General features: G+C 35.8%; 2 protein-coding genes across 9 annotated transcripts; one reads left to right on the top strand and one right to left on the bottom strand.

Annotated features, from left to right (window-relative positions):
• Window positions 1-2: 2 nt before the first annotated feature.
• Window positions 3-23346, top strand: l(2)gl (LLGL domain-containing protein l(2)gl). 6 transcript variants are annotated; one of them, XM_089077351.1, is made up of 16 exons: window positions 3-868; window positions 10316-10413; window positions 12962-13052; window positions 15129-15370; window positions 15677-15815; window positions 16422-16609; window positions 16683-16971; window positions 17046-17805; window positions 18055-18211; window positions 18269-18408; window positions 18479-18995; window positions 19082-19365; window positions 19804-19939; window positions 20168-20385; window positions 20811-20893; window positions 21210-23346. In XM_089077351.1, the coding sequence occupies exons 1-16, from the start codon at window positions 785-787 to the stop codon at window positions 21315-21317; spliced, it is 3534 nt and encodes a 1177-aa protein (XP_088933477.1). In that variant the 5' UTR covers window positions 3-784; the 3' UTR covers window positions 21318-23346. The 6 variants fall into 6 exon arrangements, with proteins under 6 accessions (XP_088933477.1, XP_088933476.1, XP_088933475.1 ...); XM_089077350.1 differs by having other exon boundaries at window positions 16395-16609; window positions 20186-20385; XM_089077349.1 differs by having other exon boundaries at window positions 16395-16609.
• On the bottom strand, window positions 22581-27188 carry LOC105430202 (protein-lysine N-methyltransferase SMYD4). Of its 3 annotated transcripts, none has more exons than XM_011643634.3 (6): window positions 26564-26894; window positions 25804-26446; window positions 25027-25313; window positions 24663-24949; window positions 24084-24564; window positions 22581-23785 (listed from the first exon to the last, which is right to left on the bottom strand). In XM_011643634.3, exons 1-6 carry the CDS (start codon window positions 26748-26750, stop codon window positions 23778-23780), a joined length of 1893 nt encoding a protein of 630 aa, XP_011641936.2. In that variant the 5' UTR covers window positions 26751-26894; the 3' UTR covers window positions 22581-23777. The 3 variants fall into 3 exon arrangements, with proteins under 3 accessions (XP_011641936.2, XP_088933481.1, XP_088933482.1); XM_089077355.1 differs by lacking the exon at window positions 22581-23785 and adding an exon at window positions 27119-27188 and having other exon boundaries at window positions 23898-24564; window positions 26564-26856; XM_089077356.1 differs by lacking the exon at window positions 22581-23785 and adding an exon at window positions 27119-27174 and having other exon boundaries at window positions 23898-24564; window positions 26564-26767.
• Window positions 27189-27312: the final 124 nt, after the last annotated feature.

Raw genomic sequence — 27312 nt, 5'->3', positions numbered from 1 at the left:
GGAAAGTCGACGCCACACGATCGCGAAAGAGAGACGCGATAGCGAGAGCGACGTGGAGTGACCGCGCGCGCGCACGTCTCCGTGTGCCCTTCGTTCGAGTGCGGTGTTCGATGATTTTGCGTTCCGTTGCGCGTTCCGTTGCGCGTGTCGTTGCACGTTTTCGCCCGGCGCTTCGTGATACCTGGGCGCCGCCCCTGCATCGTACCTGCCGGTTCGTGCTCGACGACGCCGCGGTACCCGTACGTCCCGTGAGAGGGTGTATCCCGGCGCGCGCGGTGCGTATCGTCGGCGAGCGGTGATACATACACGCGATTTTCAGGCTGACACATCGCAGCACCTCGAGCGCAACGAGGTCCGGCAGTGCCGCGGGTGTGCGAGGAGGAAGGAAGAACGCGAGAGTGAGAGCGAGCGGTGCGATCGTAACGGCGGTGGCGGCGCGGGACGGGAAGCGACCGGACGCGCGGGTGGATAATACCGAGAGAGACAAGGGACACTGACGTGCGCGGGCGGTGTTATATCGAAGCGCGCGGGCGCGCGCGTCCACCGTGAACACAGCGCCGGATCGAACGATAAAAAGACGCGACATCGCAATCCACCGCGGCGTTCATTCAAGAATGCGTTAATTACACGCGGCCGCCGGTTAACGTGCGTGTCGGTACCTGCGTGTGACGTGCGACGAACGAGATTCGCTCTCGAGTGGTGCTTGCGCAAGAGAGAGAGAGAGAGAGAGAGAAGATAGAGGGAGAGAACGTGCAACATTGAGTTGGGTTAACGGCGAGTCGAGATGCTCAAATTCATCAGGGGGAAGGGCCAGCAGCCCACGGCCGAGCGGCAGAAGCTGCAGAAGGACCTCTTTGCTTTTCGAAAGGTGAGTGAAAGTGAGCGGGAGAGAGAAAGAGATAGAGAGGAGAGAAAGATAGAATGTATACTTGTGTGTGCGTGTGAGACGGACGCTGTACCCGGCAAGAAGGTTCTCGCCCACACCCGCGGTGCGAAACACGCCGCGAATGGGCGCAGAAACGCAACCGTTGGAGGCGATGTTGCCAGGCCAATCTGATCAAAATGATTCGACTTGGTCGTCCGAGAGAGGCTCCGAGCGGAATTGCTTCGCCGAAGGATTTTTGTACCTCCGCGAGAAAGTGCATTGTGCCACGGAAATCCTGACGGGAGACGCGGCAAACACGTGCGTTCATCTAATCCGCGACGTGCCTTTTTAAAAATTCAACCTATTTTTCAATCAAAAAAATCCATTTTGGATGTACTGAATCGACAAAATTTGTCCCGCTCCTTCGATATTCCCACCGGTGATGAATTCACAATCCGCGTTAGGTCGTAACATGATGAATGACGACCTTGTTTCTGACAATCGAATGAACCAATCTTAAATTTGTCAGCCAGAAATAAACTATTCTTAAATATATATATTTTTTTTAATAGAATTCTTTCTCAAATCGTAAACGCTGTAACCGATTTATAATTTTTATCGTGCTATTCTCCACCTTGACTTTTCATGTAAGAATATGTGAGATATTATTGAATTTTAATAACGTTTAACGAACTGTTGAATGTAAAATTAAATCAAAATCAAAAAATTACAAAAAATTATGTTAAATGACAAAAGGAAAAGTGTTGAAATAGATAGATTGAACAATATTATATAGAAACGTTGTTATTTTTATTATCACACACATTGTGCAAAATATACATTTATAAAATTTATAAAAATAAGTACAAAAGGGCTGAAAGTTTAATTGAAACTTGAGTTGTGTGTGAATATCATAATCAGTGATGTAGATATACTCGGAAGATTTCGATAGAATAGAAGTCATTTCCGTAAAAAAATTTACCTGAAATTCTTTAAGACACAGTTATTTAATGTCAAAAAGTATATTGAATAGTTTTTCAATAACATCCGAATTATACAAACGGACTTACCATATATAATATTATTATATAAATATATATGAGCGACTTTCCTACTTGATTAAGAAGATATTAAAAGGTGAACAAAATTGCATTTTATTCTCTAATTTTTTTATCTGGAATCTTAGACGCGATTATCTGAAAAATCAACACTGATTTATTTTTACAAAGTATAAATACATATTTTTCTCTTGCACTGCATGCCAATAAAAATGAAACGAAGTTCCTTCTAGAGTATAGTATTCAATTTGTCTCATTCCGTCCGCGCTCGTTACAAAATGACAGTTATTTAGTTTCAGCAACTTCCCGATTGTCATCCTGCATGCCTACCCGTGGGGACCCGTACGAGCATTCCTCAATGCCTCGGAAACACGTTTATAGAAACTTATAAGGGGAAGTGAATGAGAGAGAGAGAGAGAGAATAAAATTTTTTACGCTTTCAAGACACTTTGTGAATCAAAACGTAATTCATGTCGCGAAAAATTTTGCAGTTTCTGGCCGGCGGAAACAGCGGTGAGTCTCCTCGTGCAGACAGGTTCGAGCGATTCGTTTCGCCAGGTATATCAGGTTACCGTCTGTACCAATGGCCATCTTTTTAATGTCTGTCCGTATATTCTTCTCTTTCTTCTGCTCGTATGCCTACAACGTATGCTACAACGTATGATTTATTTATTCGTCCGCAGCGCAACAATTTTCGCAACATGAGACTCGTGAAAAGATCTTTTCCGCGTTTGATTCGCGATTATGCGTCAATTCTTAAAATGCATTTTCTAAAATGTTTTTCCTCAAATGCGTTTCCGTGATTCATTGGACTTTAAGTCCATAGATTACCTTGGAATTTATTTGTCAACGATAACTTTACTAGTTGGATAACTTTGAAAAATATGTTTTGGGATGTGCCGGAAATGCTACAGCTTAAGGAAATTTGAAGATTATTCTTCCTCAAAAATATTGTGAAGAATTCACATTTGACACAATAGCAACATATCTTAATTTAGCGTTATTAAGACGAAGTCTGATAAATCTCAAGTGCTATAAAAATTGTTATTTTTTACCATCGGTTCTGTGCCTGTCATAATTAAAGAAGTTTTAAAATGATTTTGGAATTATACAATAATATTGTATTGATATAATTCAAATTTAGGACTTAAACAGAGTGGGTACTACCGAGAAAAACCGGAAAAATCTGGAATTCTCAGGGAATTTAGTTTTTTTCCTTGAAAATCATTAGTATTCGTGGAAATTTTTGAAATTTTATTTTCAAATTTAAATTTTATTTCTTTTTGACAAAATTATTTCTTATATTTTCTGTTAACGCGGTCCCGTATCGAAGGATACATAGAGGGCATACTTGCACTAAAGAGAAACCGTCATCAATATTAATTTTTTAGTGTATAGTGTATTCCATAATATATAGTTATTTAATTAATATAATTTATAATAATATTTCTTGTCATTATACGTCGTATTTAACAATTTTTTTAAATTTATGTCTCCGATAAGCTAAATCCATATATTGTAGATAAATTATGATTATATATATATATATATATATATATATATATTTTTTTTTTTTATAGTATTCTTTAATTTAATATTCAAATCTCAAGTAGTTTTTCTTTATAATTATATGATTAAAAAATATTAAAAGGTTTGTGTGATAAAATAAATTTATTTTAAAACTGTCTTAAAAAATTTTATAAATTTCCTGGAATTTTGATTAAATTCCTGGAAAATCCGGGAATTCTCAGGGAATTTATTTACAAAATTTGAGTACACACCCTGTTAAACTCGAGAGATTAAGATATTCTTATCTTTCTTAAAATATTCTAAAAATTTCTAAAACAATTGTGATTGAAATTCTTGGCGACGTTTCATTAAATTTAGTAATTGGATTGCATATTTTAATCTTAGTAGTCTAAGTAAATAATCGAATCGAGAATTAAAATGTGATTCTAACGAAATTTGTTTCAAAGCGAAAGATAATACGATTACATTATTTGTTTATATCTCTTAAGGTTTTGTAAGTTATCTGTTTATTTTCAATGAGCCTGACATTTCCGCCAACAAAGATTGACTCTGGATTTCACAGAGGATAATACTGGGAAGTCAATTTTCCGCCAATTTTCCAAGATGGTCCGTCGTGCCGTATAATGAAATTATTACATCCGTATCATTACATTCTCGTAACGACAAATCCGACCGAAATCTGACATTAGCCAAACACGCGCCACCGCGTGTTTGTTCCTCCTTCCGACGATGGCAGACACGAATGCATTTTTCATATACAAAAGCCGTTTATCGTTCTCTCGTTTCGCGATATCATAAAATATTCATCTATATATATATATATATATATACACGCGTAGAATATTTTAGTCTCTGCAAAACGGAGCATGATAGGTTTATCGAAAATGCTGCATCTCTCACGCAACTCCATTTTGCGCGACGTACGGCGACGGGTAAAGGCGTCTTACATTTTAACTGTGCACGCGCATCCCGCTATCTCGTCGCAAATATATCTTTTGTGTCATTTCGGCGTCGATTATCACGTCGAGATAAACGGGGACGACGGTTCGAAGTTTCGCGTTTTATGAGAAATGTCGCGGCGGGGGGGGGGGGGGGAGGTGTATTTGCGTAACGCGCGTTATTTCAATAATCGGCTACAGGCGGGGTTAATCACGAAATTATTTGCGCCTCGGCCCAGACGCGCGCTGCACCGGCTCGTTAATTCTCGCGTTATTTATTCGCCGACACATTTCGCGCCGATTCCGCTTCGCGGCCGCAGGTATTCCGTGCATCGATCGTAAACGACCCGTAATTCAGTCGGGGCGGGGGGGGGGGGGCTACGCTTCAAAGCGTATCGTGCCTGATGTATCAGAGTGCTGTTCGCTTACTTACGAAATGCCATGAATTTCCACGGCAAGAATGCGACTTGAAAGGTGTCGCGGAAAGAAATGTCATAACGTTACGCGATTGTTTTAAAATAACTTTGTCGCATATTTTCCTTTTAACCTTGCTACGGAGGTGCAACGGGCGCCCCCGTTTTTTTTTTTTTTCCCCCTGTTGTAGCTGCTTACATAAAGGATTTCGATGATCTTGTGGAGATTAGATGAATGTCCAGAATTTTATCGACTTTACTAACAGAAATTTGAAAAATTGATAATTTTTTGTCACCGTACACTTTATCAACACATTTTGATTGTTAATAATCGCATTGGTCGCTTATCTCCCTCGGTATAATTACATTTCTCATAGATTAATATTTTTTATTGGTGATTCTTTTAATTTATCTTTGAGAGATTATATAAAAGATCAACTTCGAATATATCTCTTTAATAAAAATATTACGATAGTAATATATCTTGTATTATTATAACAGAAAATTTTAAAATGTTAGGAATTCTTCATTTAAATTAAATTAAAGTTCAAAATCGAAAGTCTAAAATTGAAAATTATAATCCACCATGCGGTACCAATCTCTGTAACAAGTTCCATAGAATCGTTAATATCGCGAAAATTGTTTTAATAAGAATGCGTAGAATGTATTTCAATAAGAAGAGTAGTAAAAAAAACATTCGGAATTCACATTCCTCGACTTGGCAAGCTGCTTGCAAGCTTGCAGATAAGATACTCTAGAGAAGCGGCGAAAGAATGGCCATTACTCAACAAGTTAGTTAACGGTGAACCAGACGGCATTCGGCTGACAATAACCGTTCAAGTGTTACGCAGTCGTGGCCTTTGTTGAATGCGGCATTGCGTTTTTCATTATGCTCCATTAGACGCGCGATCGAACAATCATTCGGCAAGACGAGCATGTTCTATCCAAGGTGCACGCATGCGAAAGCCCCTGCAACAGATAATTTCCTGCCGTTGGGTCTGTGCAATCTGCAGGAAACGTCGAAACCTCTTATCTATCGCGCAAGTGACTGGGAACGGTTTTTTTTTTTTTTTTTTCGAACGAATTACGCGGAAATCAACAAGTTAATATCGCACCTGCACCGGGAAAACACATTACAAAAGTACATTAAAACATTATTATTATTATATACAATATTGCGTTAGAGCTTGCAGGTTCGAAACATTTAACATTTAATCACTTTATTAATGTAAAAAAAAAAAAAGAAAAGATATTGACGGTTGACTGTGTCGATAGAAAGCTAATTAATACGATGTTAATAATTAAAACTAAAACTAGAATATATAGATGATATAGCTGTTTTTCTTATCATAGTTGAATATTTAATCTATTGATTGTGAACAAAAAGACAAATTAATGAGAATTTAGTTGAACGATAAAAAAATATTCAAATTATTAGTAAATGAGATTTTTAGAGAATGTAAAATTCATTTCGGTTCTAATATATCGATGTCGCTTATAATAAGTAATGAGCAACACTCAATATATTTAAATGAGCGAAAAGGAATTTTTGATACTTTCCACCGCAGGGATTCCCGATGTATATGCATTTGCCTGACGTGATGACGCCATAGTGCATTATCGCGAAACCTTATAGCGATTTAATTCTCTGCGCTGTGGATTCTCGAAGAAGTTCCACGAAGTGCAGGGAGAGAAAATGCGAGAATAAATTCAGATCGCAACTGCAACAGCAAAATCAGCAGCAAACGCAACTTATCTAAGTTGGCTGGCGCGCGTTATCGTTTTTATTTTTTTTATAAGCGAATATATCTATATATATATAATATGTAATATTATATATATATATATATATATATATATATATATATATATATTACATCTTGGAATATTTCTTCCATTAATTTTCTTACCTTGCATTTGATGATAAATGCATCAAAATTTGATGTTCCTGCTACATTGATCACAGTTCGGTCTTTTATTGATGAAAAAAAGCATCTTTTATTTATTTGCCGATTATTTACTTTGCAATTTTGTATTTTTTCAAGCGCAAATACAATATTGATCTGTCGATTCCTGCGTAATTTGATTGAAAAATTCTTTCAATATTTATGTAAAGTTCTAGAAATTTGTTTTTTTATATTTTAAAATTAAAATCGCATGCAGTATTTTACGTTATTGTTAATTTTAAAAAATATTACTGCTGATTATGTAGAAAACAGCGTGAGATATCGTTAACACGCCATGCAGTCTTATTCAACAAATTGATGTGATATGATTCTTAGAGTGCATGATATATCTTACCTAACGCTTAATTCCGCGATGCTAAACGATAAACTTAAATACATATCGTAGATAGCGATATGATTGTATCGACGTTACGTGTAAATAAAATATGATAAGACTCTCGGGACCTTCCCTTTTTTCGTATTTGCTTGGGTGCGTTCTCATAACTGCATCATTGAATCGATCTTGTACTTGTCATGATAACGTTGTCGGAAAAATCAATTCTTAAACAGTAATTTTTCTGATTTACAGTAAATATTATACGTACATTTCTTAGTTAAAAAATGAGATTAGATCGAATTTTTTATTGGTTATTGGGATTTGACGTAAATGCGTCTGTCAACGGATATTTGACAATTTAATATCGCTACTGAGCAAAACCACAGAGTTCAATCACCTTGATATTTGTCTGAACGATTTTTTTCCCTTCCCCCGGTATGCAAATGAGCAGTTCGAAAATAGCGACACGCGAATAGTATCCATTCATCGGCGTATGCTATTTGAGGAGACAGAAAGAAGAAAGAAACCGGCTTAGAAGGTGCAGATGAAAAGAAGGGATCGTACTTTCGTATCGCGACGAAGGGAAGAAGCGTTCGTCAATTTGCATATCTCGCGCTGCGGACGTGATCATGAACCGTAGCCCCATTCCATTGAAGTTCGTAAACAACTCATCAATATCTCGCGACTGATACAAAGTTGCTTTCACATTTTTATTTTCCTCGAAAACTCCACCAAAATCGATCCCTTTATCCTTTTGCATCGAAACAAATCCAAAAAATATGTAAAAAACGTATGATATATTTAAAATATAAAAATTAAATTTGGACTGGCATAGTTTTTTTTTTTCAGATTTAAAAAAATTAATAAATTTAATCGTACTTGTTTGTTAAATATTGCCTACGAGAAATTTAATACATTTTTCTAAACGTTTCTAATCCTTCTTGCCTCGTTTGATGCTTGCGTTTTATTGCGAAGCTAACGTGAAAGGAGTGGGGAGATGGACACGCGCTTCTTTGTTGTACAAAATACCAACGCAGCATCTCGTCTTAACTCTCGTTAAGATGTATCTTTCATAAGGATCGTGTTTGGCACAATTTACAGTTAGTGTCATCTTTTCTCATGGAAATGTTCTACAGAACATCCGGGGCCATCGATTTTTCTAAATGATATAGTTCCAGTTCGATAGGTTCAGAAAAGATGAAAAAGAAATCTTTGAAAAACGTTGAAAAGCGAAATTGATTCTCGGGAGGTAGGGAGGTTTTTCCTGATTGACCATCTGCTTATCGAGTAGATTATAGAGATGACGTCATCTATTAAGTAAATTCACGGCGATAACGCGACAGGTTTTCCATCGCAATCTTGATTTGGAAAAAACCTTGTTACATCAAAGCTCTGAATAATATAGTTTCTTCTCGCAAACAACTTATACATTTTAATACATCTCCAGAATCTTGATTCGTGAGATTATGTTTTTTCTTATATTGAATATTATACAGAAATATCTATGATAAAAATTTCAGATAAAATAAAATGTAAATAATAGAATAATCTTAATTTTAAACTCTATTTTTTGAAATAGAGTTTAGAGAGCTTTTTTATATAAAGCATCTCAGTTGCGAAGAAAATGGAAAATTGAACAGGCATTTTTTTACAATTTTCTAACGAATAACTTTAAATGTCTATAGGTTTGGAATTAAATATCTGAGAAAATAAAGTTTACAATAATTTGAAAAATTTGTTAAATACAAAATTTCGCAAAATTAATTTACAGAATATTTACAGTATCTCCGTTTATCTGTTAATCTTTAACATTTAGCTTTGAGATGCAATTTTTCTTCATCCAAAGACAATTCTCTGTGTCACTATTAATTTCATTTGCTACGCGTTGTTAATGATTCAAAATAAAATTATTACGTCTCGAGAGAGATTGAGGATAATTTCGGATAAAAAAAACTTGCTCCGATGAAGGCTGTCGAGCTTATTTGAAGAATAATTTTGGCTTTTGCGAAAACACGTGCATATTTTATGGCTGCAGGATGTATGTGATTTTGTGTATCTCGCGGATGTTATAATTGGCCGTGGGAAGGAGCGGAAATAAATGATCGTGGTCCAAACGCGAAATTTACCGGCATCGCGCAACAACGATATTTCATCGGCACCGCTCGTGCGGGACTTTATTAACTGCTGGCTGTTTTTTGAAGGCATGTTTAACCGCAGCCGGAACGTATATCGCTGACGTACGCGCACGTGGAGGTATGAAGGAGCACGATAAGCCACGATTAACGGGCACTGTCAAAATCTGACTCATCGCGAGAGTCAGCGAGAGAGTGCGGATTAACTCTCTCTCTCTCTCTCTCTCTCTCTCTCTCTCTCTCTCTCTCTCTCTCTCTCTCTCTCGTAGCAATTTTCACCCAAATCAAGCGGGTGAAGACTCTTCAACGTCGTTCCTAATTATGTTCTGCGAGAATGTTGAACGAGCGAAAATGGATGGAGGTAGCTGAAAGCAGGAGAATGTTATTTGCATTCTCGGAATTTTGAAGTAAACAAGAATTCGGAATCGGACGATACGAAAAGATGATAATGAGCATCAATTAGAAAATTATATCGGATAACTTTATGTTAATGTGTGATAATGCGGAACGGAGCTACTTTTTCCTCAAGTTAATGTAATTAATTTCGCAATCGTTTTTTCCTGCTTGATCGTGACATTTATATTCAATACGTAAAGTTGTATTATTTAAAAAAAAAATATTACGTAATTTTTTAATCTATATAGGTTTATACCAATTTTATGAATATTTTTATCGCTTCGAAACAATTATATGATATAATGTAAATCACAAGACAACGAAATAATAAACTCTTTTAGATAGAATAACGCTCTACATGATGTTATATAAAAAAATTTAATAACATTTTTTTTATAATTGTAACGATTTTGCTATAATTTGTAACGATCACTTTTTTTTTTATCTATTATAATTCTAAGATTAATATTCTTGCAATAATTACCGTACGTAAAAAAGCATTGCATTATGTTTTATTACAGAATTTCTTTAGTTGAACCTAACGTATGATAAAATTACTTTGATCTCGGTTTGCTCTGAGCTCAAAAGACTCCCATTTTGCAATAAATGCAATAAGCAATAAAGACCTTTAGAAATATAATTCTGCCAGGAAATTAATCGAAATCAACATCGCTAATGGATCCGCTCTTATTCGTTGCAGACGGTACAGCATGGTTTCCCGAACAAGCCAACCGCTCTTGCCTGGGACCCGAGTCTGCGGCTGATGATCATCGGCACGGCATCCGGCGCCATCAAGGTGTATCCTTTTGCTTTTCTTGCCTCCTCACCTCCGTCTACCTCGCTCTCTTCCCGTTTGGTATTTATAATCTGGTCCCGAGGCGCAACCGCCAGGACTCGATGACGCGCGTATCGATCTATTAATCCTCGAGGCCTCCAGGGTTCCATTTCGATGAAACGAAAATGCCGAAGTTCAAATAGTACATATTATTCGAAAAATTTTGTTTATTAAATACGATCTGAGCTTTCTTTTATTGGATTAGAAAGAAATTATTTTTTAGTTAGTTAGAGTCACTAAGCGGGAGATAAATATTCTTTATAAAATGAAAAGTTAATATTATTGTCAAAATATTACTGTCATAAATATCACTCGGTCGTAAATACTTGTTACGACCTTTTTATTGTCGCAATAGGAAAATCTGTTTCGTGGTGCCGCGAGCGATTACTTAACAAAGACTCCATAAATCACTTGCGGTATATTTTATAAACTTGCGCTCTGTTTAGAGTGGGGCATTATGGAAGAAACATTAAATCACGCGCAATCACGGTTTTCGCGTGTAACAATCTCATTACGCGAGCGCGGTTGTTTTTAATTAAAGTATTCGCAAACAATAGCCGCTCTACTTTATTTTCTTTCACAACATGAGGAAAATCCGTATTTAGGTTCTTACGATTTTAATTTTTTTTTTCCTTTTTTTTTTTAAGCTAAATTAGTCGCGCTGAATTTGTCGATTAAGAGCAACCTTGTTTGCATCATGCAGGACGCAATCAAAGGAATCGATTGTTCGCGAAAGTGCACATGCAGCGTTCGATCGCGAAATGTACGACTTTGACAAACTGCTGACGCTCTGACCAATTTTATTACGTGTTTATTCGGAGACGATATTTCGTAACCGCTTTACGTTAAGAAGGCCACTGTCGAACGGCAAAATGTTGAAGTTTTCGACAATTTACAATATTAAGGTCAACACGTATTTGGTTCTGCAATATTTCGCTGCTCTCGTTTCCCGACCTTGCATTATCAACACTCACTTAATTTATATACACGTACACGCAGGAATATCGAGCTTCGAAAATCCAATATTAACTAGAAATTGCATCGAGTCATATTGTGTGAAATCATTATTAATTTGCAGTTTTTTTAAATTAAATTTATAAATAAAATAAACAACATAATTTATAAATTTTTATTTTTAGAAGCTTTTTATATTTTATTTTTCATAGTAATAATAATTTTTCTTTTATCAATATATTGATATTAATAATTATAATTTTATATATATATATATATAAAATATTAATTATAAATTTATACATTATGCTTTGCTTAAATTTTACAAAAATTATTTTTTTCAACGCATAATCGAAAATTGATTTAGTGCGAAAAGTGTAGCAAGAGCTGAGCGTGTAAAAATAACATATGATTCGAGAATTACATCGTCGATTCGCGGAAATTTACGTGCGTTTACTTCGTTCGTAGATGCTATTAAACGGGACGTTAGATAGTGGCGAAATAATCAACACGTCAGCGAGTCGGCAATTTAATGCAGGTTTAATACCGCGTGCGCACCGTCGGCAGATGCTTCCAAGGACTACGTAATCGCTAGATAATCGTTATTATTTCGCAATAGATATACGTGCACGCGATTATCTGTGCGGCACACCTCGTTGTCGCATCGGTGAAACCTTCGGATGAGCGTACGCGCATTTTTACAAGCGTACGTTCAACTATATTTGAACCTAATCACGAGCCTCTTGAACTCTTTCCGTAACTTGAAGCGGCCTGAATGATACTTTATCTAGTTTCCGTTTTTAGACACGTCGGCTTTCTACGAACCAGCAGGCAATGAATGTGTTGCTGTAATAGGCTTAGATAGATTAGAAAAAATCGATATAAAGTTATCTTCAAAAAAAAAAAATAAGTTTTGCTTGCAAGTTAACACCGTTGCAGTCGTAGAAGATATTGATCGAAAGTAAAAAGTAGGTGGTACTAAATAGAATGCCACAATAATGCTAAAATTGTAGGTCGTGAGAATGAAAATTCTTTTATTTCTTTTATTTAGATAATAAATACAAAGATTAAAAATAATTTAGCAAACATTTTATAGAATTGTTTTTATTAAATTTTATAAATTTTTTTTTATAATTTATATACAGATATGTGAAAAGTGTTGAAAGTAAATGAACAATATTATAAAGTATAAACGGATCATTAATATTAATTTGAATCTTTTAAAAGAACGTTAAATGGTTAATCCTCCTTTGGAATTATTCCAAATTATTTGTAAGTACACAAGCATTACGGCTCAATAACTGGCATAACTTTGTTCATATGAAATTTATCATAAAATTTGCAAAGTTCACGATAATGTTTGCACTTACGTGTGTTCACATTATTTCCTTCAGTGACGATTCTCTATCGGCACATTAAATCGGTCACTCTCAAATCCGAAGTCCGAGGATCTATCATGTGTCCAACACTGTGTTGTCTCTGCATCAGCCTTTCGCACATTTACACAATATTATATAATCCTTCTTTTCTTTTGGAATTCCTTGACTCGAGCATCAGTTTTGGAAGGCCAGGTGTGGAGTTCTATGGACAACATTCCGTCGAGAGCGGTGAGAATGCCGTCACGAAGATCGTCGCCCTGCCCAATGAGGTAAGATGATTGATGCTCAGTTGTCTCACAGTAGAGACTGATTTTTAAAATTCTGTGTCCTACAGCTGTCACGAATAACCGCTTCTTTTTTTTTTATTTTTTTTTTTTTATTTTTTTTTTTATTTATATCGAGAACATATAGATAATTCTGGTGCTATTAGTCTGAAAAATGCGAATGCGTCATCAGACTCAATTTTCAATATGCGTTCTCTTGTTACCATTTGTTACGATTATATTTACATAATATATCGCATCTCGCGATTTATTACACGTAGAAAGGTGTCTAACTCGTGGTTTCCGCAAAAATCGTGCGCATCGACAGTAATGCGACACCGTGTTCCGCTTATATGGTCGCCAGCGAGTTGTATAATCCAACACGACACTGTACAATGTGCTCACGCACGCGTGTACTGATAAATAATACACGGGTGCAACGACATCACGTCGGTGCGTCGCAATTAATGCGGAATGCAATTAAAGTGACGTGAAAACGTGGGAAAAAGACTTTCTTCGCGCCTCGGGATACCCAATTAACCGTTTACCAGTAGACGCGCGTGATAAACGTTCAATCAATGATGATAGCCTTAATAGAATTATCTCAATCAAGTATTCGCTTCTAATCAAGTATTTCTTGAAGATTTCATTTAAGAGCCTTGTTATAAGAGATAATTACATTGAAATAATCATATATATATATATATATATATATATATATATATATTTATTTATATTTATATTTTATTGAATCTACAAGTTTTCAAAATTTATCCAAGTTTTATATAAATTACCTGTATATTAGTAGTAATAATAGTAAATAGTAGTATTAGTAGTAGTAGTAATAGTAGTAGTAGTGATGGTGGTAGTGGTAATAGTAATAGTAGTAGTAGTAGAAGTAATAATAGTAGTAATAATAGTAATAAGTAGTAATTCCTGTATATTATTTTTCATAATATTTTCTGAATCGGGTGTGATTCTCTCAATTGAATCGCTTTTTCGTTCTTACGATTGCACAACAGCCTAAGCACGAACGTTCGTTATCACGATAAGCAGTTCCAAGTTAATCTTGAGACCGATTAGATAAGAGCTAGCCTATGATAAAAATCTAATATTACTTTTTATCCGAGTTTAAATTCGACTTTCTGTTTATTTTCAGATTTTTCACAATTGACTTTGAACTGTTTTTGTATGCAGTAATAAAATATTTTTAAATTCAACAGGAAGTGTGACAGTGTTTGAAAAAATGATTCAAGTTCACGAAAATTTATTTTAAAAATAAACTGTTTAATTGCAATGTCATAAAACCAACAAAATTGAAAAATATACATAATATAATGTTTGACAATGTTAGGACCGATCAATATGCAAGAAATCTGAAAGATGATATTTTTTTATATATTGGAATTTAATTATGATATATCTCTTTTAATCGAAATTTCGACATTTAATTCATGAAATATTTATCAAAAGAATAACTCAAATCTATGATTCATGAAAACTCACCAGTGGTGAGTTAATATTCTAAATATAAGATATTGCTGTAGATTTTGGATAAACAAGTTTAAAAACTGCGAATGCGAATAAACTTGCTTGATTTTGTGTTTATTGTAAATTTTTATTTTGCGTATGGCGAGTGACAGCTGCAAAATAAGAAAGATATAAGACTTGAGAAGTCGAGAAATTATGCGAGCATTTTCTCCATGTAATAATAGTGATAGAAGAGCCGCCGTTGATCTTGTTGTGAGGTATTTTATTACTTCCGCTGTATCCATCAGAAGCACACGCTAACTTTCTACGATAAAACCCGTTGTTAGAACTTCCTGTTGGATGAAATATTAAATAGAAACATATAGAAAAAGAAAGTAGTAATATACGGAAAAGTCGAAACATTTTTAAAATGTTAAAAAAATGTATAAAAAAATGTTTCTCAAAGTTTGGTAAAAACTTTTTCTTTGATAATACTTTATATAAAATATAAAAATTATATATTAAGTAATACAAGCATATGTAATGTGCAACATAATATTATTTTATTTTGACAGTCATTTTATAATTAGTTCGATGTGTTGTAATTTTCAGGGTCGCGTGGTATCCCTGTGTGACGATAATTCGTTACATTTGTGGGAGATTAATGAAAATTCTGTAGTGGAAACTAAGACATTGTCGTTAGAAGGAAAATTGAAGAAGATCTCTGCGATGTGTCTCGAATCTAGTGGGGAACATCTTTTGCTAGGAACTGAAGGAGGCAATATCTATCTGCTGAACTTGAAGACTTTTGTCACACCGGAGAATATCATTTATCAAGACGTTGTAATGCAAAAGTAAATAATTAGATGTCTCATATATATATATATATATATATATATATATATATTGTTTATTTTGATCTAAATACAAACAAAATTATTTGTAATTATTTGTAAATTTATTGCTTCACTTATATAAAAGATTTTATTATTGCAATTTTATAATTGATAAACCATAACATTTCATTATTCTGATTAAATTTTGAAAAAAAATTAAATGAATAAAAGAGAATAATAATTTTAAATTTTGAAAAATTATTCAAGATCAGAAAAAAAGAAAGAATTCTATATAAGATCATTATTTAAATTTTTGTCGCACAGTGTCCCGGAAGATTATAAAAAAAATCCAGGAGCAGTCGAAGCCATAGCCGAGCAGCCAGGGCATCCAGATAATATTCTAATCGGTTACAATAGAGGTTTGATGGTATTGTGGAACAAAGCTACTCCGGGAGCTCAACAGGTAAGCTTTATATTCGTTTGTATATCTCTACATATACACAATTACAATTTGGCAAATGCAATAGTTACATGTCATGACGCTTACATGCTTTTCTTGAAACAACATAGTGTGGGTCAATGTTTAACCCTGCCAGCCCATTTATTTCTGATAGACATTTGATTCGAGTTTAAATAAATTGTGATGGTACATTTTTCTATGTAGTTGCTATTAAACAAATCTCTTTATATCATTTTATGAATTTTAAAAATGAAAAATTGATGGATTTATGAAATCAAAACGTTAGATTGTACATTTTTTAATTTATTTTAATTTCTTATAGATACATCTTTAATACATATTTCTTTTTTTACTCTGGAAAGTTTTATTTTAAAGAGTGGATTGAGAATATAATTAGTCTTAATCTAATAATTTTAGTCTCTCTATCAAAAAACTATGAAGTTTTAAAAAATGATAAATTGATAATTGATTAAAATGGAATTGAATGGAACAGCAGGGTTAAGAACGAATTGTGAGATGGTATCGCTTGTTCTGATTGTCGTTTGTGTCTTTGGTGGTCTTTGGTGGAACGTGTACGCGCAGCTGATGGGTTTGTTTTCGCGTGCGCAGACATTCGTCTCCACGCAACAGTTGGAATCGGTCCACTGGATCTCCGAGAATCGCTTCGTTTCGTCGCACAATGACGGTTCCTATGCGTTTTGGAGTCCGGGTAACGATGCTGTGCCAGATCCCACAACACTTTATGGACCATTCCCATGCAAGGCCGTCACTAAGATCCTCGTATATCCTACCGCAGAGTAAGTCACTTCGTGATTGTACAATATATCTCTTTCTCGTTTTTTCGCGAACTCAATTTGAATCTTTTTACAGACACGGCGAACTTGTACTGTTCTCCGGTGGTATGCAACGTGCCAGTTACGGAGATCGACACACGATTACTGTCATGACCAAGGAGAAACATTTAGTTTTCGATTTTACATCTAAAATCATCGATTTCTTCACCGTCTTCCCTAAGGAAGACGAAGAGAACAATGAGAGCCCTATCAGTCCGGAAGCACTTATAGTGCTGGCTGAAGAAGAATTAGTAGCTATCGATTTAACTAATCCCGATTGGAAGATGATGGCTCTGCCTTATCTAGTATCCCTCCATGCGAGCGCGGTGAGTATTCTGAGATAAAAACAACAAACTACATTGCAATGAATATTGATTCTTTATATATATATCTCTTGCAGGTAACTTGTTCTCAACATGTGCCTAATGTCCCCGAGGAACTTTGGGAGGCGATCGTAGCGGCCGGTAAAGCACAAACCGAACATCTTTATTCAGATAAGCCGTGGCCCATCGACGGCGGCAATATCCTCTGTCAGAAACCAGCGAATCCTGACAAACCTAAACACAGAGAACTACTACTCACCGGGCACGAGGACGGCACTGTCAGATTCTGGAATGCGTCCGACGTTGCTCTGACGCCTCTATACAAGTACAACTCATCGATTCTGTTTACTGGTGAACACTTAGATGTCCTCGAACAGCCGCCAGAGGATGATGATGATGAATGGCCGCCGTTTAAAAAAGTGGGAATCTTTGATCCATATTCCGATGATCCGCGACTCGCCGTTAAGAAGGTTCTTCTTTGCCCGTTGTCTTCGACGTTGGTAATCGCCGGCACAGCTGGACACGTTATCACTGCAACGATCTCCTCAGAACCAAGCAATAAGGAGATAAAGGCTGTAACAATGAATATTGTTAACGATCGTGACGGGTTTGTGTGGAAGGGTCACGATCATTTGCCACCGAGAACGACGAGTATATCATTCGCAGTCGGATTTCAATCGCAAAGCCTGTTGCAATTATATCCGCCGGCTGCCATTACGGCTTTAGCATTGCATAGCGAATGGGGATTACTTGCCGCTGGCACAGCGCACGGACTCGCAGTCTTTGATTACACCAGATCGAAGGCCGTCAGTGTCAAATGCACGCTTAATCCAAACGGTATGTAATGTTGCAGTAAAACGAAATAATTACTTCTTCAATAGCCAATGCACTTTAGATGTTGATAGAATATTTTGCAAATTTCATTTTTTAAAATATAGTTTTTTCATATAATTTTGTAAAGTTAAAAATAAAATCTGAAGAATAAAAGATTCAAATATTTATAGATTATCTAATATATTTCTTATATTTCTGTTTAAAATTGTTTTTATATCAATATTATAAATACGGCTATTTTATATTTTACAGATCTTTCCGGTGCTGGCGACACTCCTATCTCTCGACGGAAGTCTTTCAAAAAGTCTCTTAGGGAATCCTTTAGAAGATTGAGAAAGGGACGTTCGCAACGTCGAACGAATGCCAATAGTCCTACGAGAAATACTGCATCGGAGAAAAAAAAGGATAGGTGAGTCCGTTAAATCAAAATAGGAAAATGATCTTAATTGTTAAACTTTAATTTCAGCGTTGCTTCTTCACCGAGCGGGGATCTGTCACCGACAGAATTAAAGCCGGTAGAGAGACAAGTGGAAGCGAGACCCGTTGACGACGCTTTAGGCTCTATGGTTCGGTGCTTGTATTTTGCCAGAAGTTACATTATTAGCTGTTAGTATCTTTCTGTAGATATAATGTCAACGACAGATCAACGAAAGTGACCTAAAATATTTGTTTGTAGTACAAAATACAACACCTACACTTTGGGCGGGCACCAACAACGGCACGGTTTACGTTTTTACATTGGCCATACCGGCCGGCGTGAGAAGAACAGAAGAAGACGTCAACTGTACCTTGGGCAAAGAGATACAATTGAAACATCGAGCGCCTGTAATCGCCATCACGATCCTCGATGGATCTAGCGTGCCGTTACCGGAACCCTACGAGGCCGAGAAAGGCGTGACACCCGGGCCTGACATGACTTCTACGCATAGAGTTGTAATCGCCAGCGAGGAGCAATTCAAGATTTTCAATCTTCCGTCCCTGAAGCCGTATTGCAAGTACAAGCTGACCGCCCACGAAGGATCCAGAGTACGAAAAACAGGTTTCGCTAAGTTCTCATGTCTTGTTGAGCCATCGGGAACTCACGAGGAAACTTGTTTGCTTTGCCTGACGAATCTTGGCGATTGTCTGATATTGAGTATACCGGAATTGAGAAGGCAATTGAACGCGGCTGCGATCAAGAGAGAGGATATTAAGTCAGTATTTATATCTTTATATCACGTATGTAAGTGTTAACGAATCTTAAATGTTTACAAACTGATATGTATCTTTCGCTTTCTAGTGGCATTTCTTCCTTAATATTTACGAAAGCCGGAGAAGCATTGTATCTTCACTCGAGTTCGGAACTCCAACGAATTTCCTTGTCAGCTGCAAAAATGACAAAGGCGCATTGCGCGCTTAATTTACCACCACACGCTAGAACATATGTGGAAAATACTACTAACGAAGTCGCGCAGGAACAAGGCGTCGTTGAAGGTGCACCCGAGACCGAAGGAGAGACACAGGGAAGTCAACCACCGACGGCAGCGCCCAGAGTGATCACGGAAAATGGCGTAGTGGATACCAGTGAGTATCACAGGCTTCTACATTTTATGGCGCGAATAATTTAAAACAGTAGGTGGATTTAGTTGCAACTTTCAGCCTGATTTTTTGACGCTTGACGAAATGGAGCGTCATTAAGATGCGAGTAGGAACAGTAAAAATCAGAAAAATCGAGAGATACAACTAAATCCGAGCACTGATCTAAAGCAATAGATACATTTTTTTATATACATCGCAATAGAATATACCTCCGGCTTTTGTGTAAGCGCGATTGCGTATATGTGTAACCAACTGCTTGACGTACTTTGTATAATCCGCATATACATGTGTGCTTACCCACGTGCTCTGATCCTAATCACATCTGAATCATTATTATCATTTTGTGTCTATTAACGAGATAGTAGGGAATGTTCTTATACGTAATAGTGCCGTTTAGTGTCGATGTGAACGCATGTCTTTTAGCTGGAGAGGAAGAATCTCCGAAGGAACCATCACTGCGACCGGCTACGAGTAGTATAGATGTAAACGGGGAAGATGACCGTCAGGATTTAAGTTCTATCGGAGATATTACGATCGACAGTGTTAAAGATCATTTGCTGTAAGTTTAGTTGAAACATTTTATTAAAGAATTTTATCTAATTTATTATCCGCTTATGTACGAGAAATTTGCTTTCGATTCAATTGTACTTTTCAGTTAACATCACTTCGTATACATATATATTTAATTTCTATAGAAACATATTAAACGTCTTATGTGGCTTAATAATTTATTTCGCCGCTATGTTAATTAACGCTAGTATCCCATGTACTTGCCATTTTTTGGCAGTAACAGTCCACTTTTCAGAAACGCGACGTCTTCCGAAGAGCTCCACAATCGTTTGGCAGGACTTAAGATGGAGGTGACCTCACGAACTTCCGAGATATCCACGCAGAATCAGTCGCTAGTAGTGAAAACAACCACTGTGGTTACGCAAACTACGAACAGCACAACCGCTAATGGCGAAGTCGAGACAAATCAGGCAAACGAAACGCAACATGTAAACAGTGAGTGAAATCACAATCGATCTAGACCTGCGAAGCGACTATTACGCAATTTAGATCTACCGTCTGATCATTGGACTGTCAGATTCGTAAAAAGATTGAGCCTAGATTGGATTCTTTTTCTCGTGAATCGATTTAATGCGGGAATGAATAAAATTTTCTAGACCGTCATGTCTTACAAATTGATCTTTCAAGATCACTAATCGACAGACTTGACGGATTATGTGATTTACCTTATCGTGATGTTACAATCGATCAACATTTCATCCTTGTCTTCCGAATGCTTTGATCATTTTTATTCTGTTTTTGATTTTTTTTTTTTTTTTTTTTTTTTTTTTTTTTTTTTTTTTTTCATCCCTACGTTATTTGCCTGTATTATATTTTTCTTTTATCATCATTTTGTTTGTGGCATTTGTTTTATTGCGCAGGCACTACAGTAGAGCGAGAGATACGCAGCGGTATCGAGACAACAACGACACATGCTACCATCACTCTGCCCCCGAACGTCGAGGTCAGCAAACGGCACTGAATATGATAATTAATTAGTGTCGGCCGTTACCTCGATATTAATTTCATGTTGATGCTTTAATACCTTCTCGTGCGCTACATTAGCGATTGGTTTCCCGCTGCACCAGCTTTCCATTCGTTTAGTTTTATTCATTAATCCCTCGCTCTTTCCTTTCTTCCGTGCGATATTCATTAACAAACTGATTAACAGAATTAAAGTACATATAAAGCTTTTAATTACTAATCGGATAGATTTCGCTATTTTCAAGAGACGTCTGTCGAGAGACGTTGATCGACAAATAAATATTTAAATATTACAGATTAGTGCCGCGGATTTGGCCAACTTGGAGGTCACTACGACCACAGTGACCACTACTACAGAAAGGTCCAAGGCGCCATTGGCTAGGCCAGAAGAGGTCGGTTCGTAAACCAGTTCCATATCGTTTCTCCATGCTGAACGTGCATCGATTTCGCGCTCCATTTACAGAGCCATCAATAATTAGTTATTCTTACTGATTAAACGTGTACACAGCGGCGATATAGATAGCATTTATATAACGTAGATTTTTGTAAGAAATTTAGATTTTTATGCAAACATTCAGCAATGATCACGCGTAAACGACGAGTGATCAATTTTTAATATAAACTTTATGCATTTCATTGACATCTATATCATTGTATTCTATATGAAAGTGTTCCAAACGAATTTGGAATTGACACAGGGAATCAATGATTTTTAACGAAAATAGGCCTAGAGAAATATTTTATTTATCATATCGAAATAAGAGAGAGAGAGTATAAGATAAATCCTCATTGTGCTTTTCTTTATAGAGAAAATTTTAAAAATTTGATTATTGATAGAGATCAAGATAAGAAAATTTTATAAAAGAATATCGTATAAAAAAAAAATTCAATTTTAAAATAAATTTAGATTTTTATCACGAGGATTGATATGTTATTTTGCACGGCCGTTTTTAATTCGTTCATTAATCTTAATGATGAGTCTGGTGCATGTAATCAGTATAATCATAGGCTTTTAAGGAAGATTATAGTTTACTGAGAGATAGAGAATGACGAGAAACATCACAAACCGTGAATTATGGCAGCCTTAAATCTACTATTACCTTATGTATTTTTAATTATCGAAAAGACGCCCGCAGTATTCGCAGTATTTGATATGTTTTTGAGCGTTTCTTGTTACGATTTTTTATTTTTTATGAGCGGAAATGTGATGCGATATAGAGATGCTCCGAACAAAATAAAAAAAACCATAGCTACTTAAGTAGAGTTATATATTGTGACGAACAAGCGAGATTAAGCGTGGCAAATTTGAGGAGGAACATCCGTCGACGTGATGTAGGGAGAACGCGTTGAAAAATATATTTTTTATCAATGTTGCTTAATCGTTAAGTTTCCTCTCTCTTCGCATTAGCTAAGAATGTGTATTGCCGAATTTTCGAGGGAATCCTCGAATACTCGGGAGCGCTTAACGTACACGATACCGACATAGTTATTTTATTGTTGCATTTATCCGCAGTCTCTTTTTTCCAGACAGAATTGTTGAGTAATCTTCAGCGACGGACGATTGTTGCAAAGTGCATTTCTTGATATTTCTACCAGATTTTAAAAGTATACTACATGCATACATATATCACAGCTTTTTTGCACAGCAAACTGATATATTTTGTAGCTTGTTTTTTTTTTTTTTTTTCGTAGGAGTACAGAGTATATCGAATATCTTATGATTTTGATCTCAATAGAATTGTCACGGGAATGGTAGTTCATATTTAAAAACTGCTTTTTCTTTTGACCGTACACGTGCGTCAATAATCTTATAATATTGTACAAAAAAGAAATCTGAAAATGCAACAGACTGATGGAAATATGCCCTCCTTACGCATCTTTGCATTTAATTTGCTTTTCTTTACTGATCAAAATTTAAATTGATAAATATTTTACACATTCTAAACGATTATTCTATATCTTCTTAGTGCGATAGATTTTAATCTTTACAGATAAGTTTTAATCTTCTCCTCTAAATTTGTTTCGCTATTTTATTAACGAATATATATCCAGTTTGTTTTTATACTTTGAAGCATAATGTCACGTCTCGCACGTATTTTATTCGTGCTTGAAAAAAAAAAGAAAAATATGCATTTACATTTGAAGAGGATTTCAATCTTCATAACTGTAAAATGCGTGCTATTGAGATAGTTTTTTATTTTATTGAGTCGATGCCGAGCTTGCTGAGATACGCGCATTCGTAACATTGTAAATTGTTTTTTACTTTGATAAAGTAATGTATAGTGTACACAGAATGAAATTGATGAAACACTGCCCCCGAAACTTTTTCCTATCCGACACTGTTAAATATCGATTGTAACATGTCATATATTGAATGCCTATTACGATGAAATATATAAGTATAATTATTGATGTATTTTCTATTTCAAACAATGCGGCATTTTTTATTTTCCTAGATTGTCTGACTTTCCTTATATAATATAATTCTTTTTATATGCTTGAAAATTTATTTATGATAGAATACTGTTATAATTTAATGCAAATAAAACAAAATCCTATTTTATCCAAATGTCGTCTCGTCAACGATAAAAATATAACGGGTTTATTTTCGATATTATATGCTTAGTTAAGTAAAATTATGTTGTAAATTATCTTAATTAATTATGAATCATATATGAGATGTTTTATATATAAATAATCTTAAATATAATCTTAAAATCTATAAATATTCTAAAAGATATTTTATATATACAATTTAAATACAAGATATTTTACAATTAAAATATATGGTTAAAATCTATAATATTTTAAGGAAAAGAATGCTCCAAACGATTATCAACTTACCATCATATTTTTTTTATGATTCATGGATCTGAAATCCAAAAAGAATATGTCTTATATTAACTATACATGATCCAATTATTGTTTTGATTAAGCAAATTAAGAAAGCAGAAAATAAAGCTCATAAAAAATTGCTTCGGTGATGCTGTCAAAAGTAGTTTTATTGACTGCGTTGAGGAAACAAAGCACATGATTACATTAGATGATTACATTTTGCAGGTATCAAGAAAATAAGCAAGCGATCATTGTCAAAGCGAAAAGCAATAAGCAGGGCTAGATATAAGTCTACGCTGAAGCACGAAGCATTTGCAATATTCATTTAAATTTACCCAAATAATAGCTCTTCAAATATTGCTCCGCATGGAGTATTTCCTCGCATGGATGTTTACTGACTTCCTTGTATAATATATCGAGAATGACTTTCACCGCCTCGATATCGTACATATTTGCGAGTAATCTCTCCCTGAAAGGCCTCAATTTTTCCACTAGCTGTTTGTTCTTGGCGATGGACCCAATGTGATCCCGCAGAATCTCGTTGTACGTCGGCCAATCGTTCTCGCACGCCGGACAATCACAGTCGAGGAAGTAATCCTGCAGGATCTTCTGCTTCCTCTCAGGTCGCGACATGTGCGCATAAACGCCGCCATAGCTGGTGAATATCTGTTCTCCGGGGTGTATAGGTGTCAAGGCACGCGTGATCATCGTCAGCCCCTCGAAATGCCGAAAGGTATTCGGCGCGCAGGAGTGATTGTACAGACTGTGAGCCACGTACAGGCCTGAGCCCGACACGATCCCTGGTTCCTGCTGTATCTACGAGATAAACGTAATGCGCAATTGAACATCTTAAAGAAGATCTCTTGGATTTTTGAAACGAGCCTGAGAAAGAGAAAGGGAAAGCGCGTGCTCACCGAGAAACAGTTAGAAGACATTATCACGCAGGCACGGAACATTATGCTGGCGCCAAATTTCAGCTCGGAAAATTCGCTGATGTCCCTCAGATCGTCAATCTCGTATTTTTTTTTTTGGAAAAATTTGGTTTGCGTAGCTAAAAGGATTACCGCGAGCGCTGAGATACAGGCGAACGCGCTGATTCCGATCAGTGGTCTCGTGGTCATGTTGGTCGCCAGGCTCAGTGCGGAACGGCCGCTAAAACTGTCTAATATTCCGGTGTCTGTAAAGCCCGCCGTTCTATCGTCTACAACAGAAAGAATTAAAGGATCATCGCATGATCATAGCATTTAATTAGTATTTAAACGCCATGTATCGGTATACCTGGATTAGACTCTGCAATTTTCACATCTTGCTGCAGTTCCTCGATTCGAGTTCCATTCTCGGTCACTACGATCAGCAATCGAATGATCTTCGAGATCATTCTTATTTTATCCTTGTCGACATTGAGCAAGTTTGTTAACAGCTTTAGAATGGGACATTCCGTCTCGTGGCATGCTTCCCACGCCAGTTTTCTGCAATTCTCGGAGCAATATTGAGCCACCGGGCACTTTGGGCATGGTATTAGATTGTAACTTCTGGATAGGCAATAATGGCAATGCGTGTAATACCTGTAAAACGCGAAAGTACATTACATTACTTTAATCGAGAGAGTGTCTTTCTTATTACTGGCTCAATACATATCCCAAACTTTTTGCTTTTTTTATTTTATATAATTGATTAAATTACATTTGGATGGAAACTTTTTTTCCTACTCTTTTTGAAATTTTTAATCACATTAATCATTAACTTACAATAATTTATCTTGTTTTTCTGCTTCAATTTCAACAGATGACAAATCAAAGAAAAAGTAAAATTCAAAAGACGTCCGATCCGCTCTTAATTGCGAGACGATTATGTTCATTTTCATCTTTTACTTAGACATTTAAATATATCGAAAAATTTTATATCTTTAAATGTGCAGCAAATAATTTAGTTTTAAAGTAAAAACAAAAAAAAAAAAGGAAAATTGATATCTCCATCATTTTCAAGCGCGCTCTTGTCGTTAATCTGCGGACAGTGATCCCTAATAGAAAGTAGATATGATAATTAGCGACTCACCGTTCTTCATAGATAACGTGTGCATAGGGATCTTCGATGCTAACTATATCGCCGGGTTTAAATTCCCGTGTTGCCATGTAGTGTCTACCGTATCTTTCGGAGAAGGATACCGTGACACCGTCACTGACGGCAGGAACTTCACGGCTTGGGCCGTACGTTAACTTGGAAAAATCCTCCTCTTGCAAATACCTCGGTTTCTGCGGTGGAATTTTCGTTGCGCAATGAAGATAACTTTCGCTGGTCATCGCGTCTCGCTTCTTCAGCGTCCCTTGACCATTGTTTTCCATTGTTGATGCATTTTCTATATACTCAGTGTTTTCTAGTTTTACCGCAGACTTTTCAATTCCATCGCATAAACTTGTACGATCGATATCCATCGAGTCTGTTTGCAGCAACTTCTTTATCTCCATTATCGCCTTGTCACCTCTGTCCTTTAGGTTTCTTTGCTTCTCTTTTGGATATCCATGAGACAAAGCCGCGTCAATGTCTATCAGGCATTCCTTGTACAATTGTTTCCTATATAAAGCGGCGGATCGATTCGCGTGTGCGTATGCCATGAGTTCGTCGCTGTCAGCGTATGCCAAACTCATGGTGTAACACTCGATAGCTTCCAGGTCATCGCCCATCACGAAGTGTTGATTACCTGAAAATTTGTTCGAATTAGATAAATATATTATAATATATATATATATATATATATATATATATATATATTATTGATATATATTAATATCATAATAGGAAATAGAAAAATATTTACCTTCTTCTCTATATCTAATAGAGTCTTCTTCATTCTTCATTATAGCGTGCAGAGGAGGCATCTGGGATCTGACCATATTTTGTAGGATATGCCCAACGAGAGCTTCGCACTCTTTTTGTAATCCGTATCCAACATGCGATTTATTATTCTGTTTGAGAGTGAGTACAAGCTCCTTCGCTATCTCCATCTCTTTTGTCGACAATTCTTAAGATATTTTGTTATACTTGAAAAATGTTAGATAGAATCTTCCCTCTTTTTTTTTTATATTTTAAATTTGTCACGTATTATTAATACTATGCAAAATACATATACACACACAATATATAAATTATAAAAATAATAAATTTTTATATATATATATATATATATATATATATATATATATAAAATAATAAAGAAAAGATTTGAAGCGTCCTTCAAAAACTTATTCACTATTTTTATTTGTATAATGTTCGAGTTTTATGCTTATTATTAAGACTTTAAAGATTTTATTTTTATGTATAATATATTAAAACTTTATTAATATATGTTTTATGTAAACACTATAATGATTACGTTATGGATCACGATATTCAAAAAGTTGCCCTTAGACAGTAACAGAATAAGCTATGGTAGAACATGTACTGAGAACATTGAAGCCGGTGAAACTAAATTTATCTCAAGCCGGATGACAGAAAAAGACTATGCGGTGCAGGAATTACTTGAGCATTCATTATGCACAAACGATTGACCAAAAGTAAAAACGTAGA

This window comes from Pogonomyrmex barbatus, unplaced genomic scaffold, assembly GCF_055798465.1.
Source record: "Pogonomyrmex barbatus isolate J1 unplaced genomic scaffold, ASM5579846v1 scaffold2, whole genome shotgun sequence".
Classification (NCBI taxonomy): domain Eukaryota; kingdom Metazoa; phylum Arthropoda; class Insecta; order Hymenoptera; family Formicidae; genus Pogonomyrmex; species Pogonomyrmex barbatus.
The sequence above is the reverse complement of the archived record's forward strand: the minus strand, read 5'-3'. Positions and strand labels throughout refer to the sequence as shown.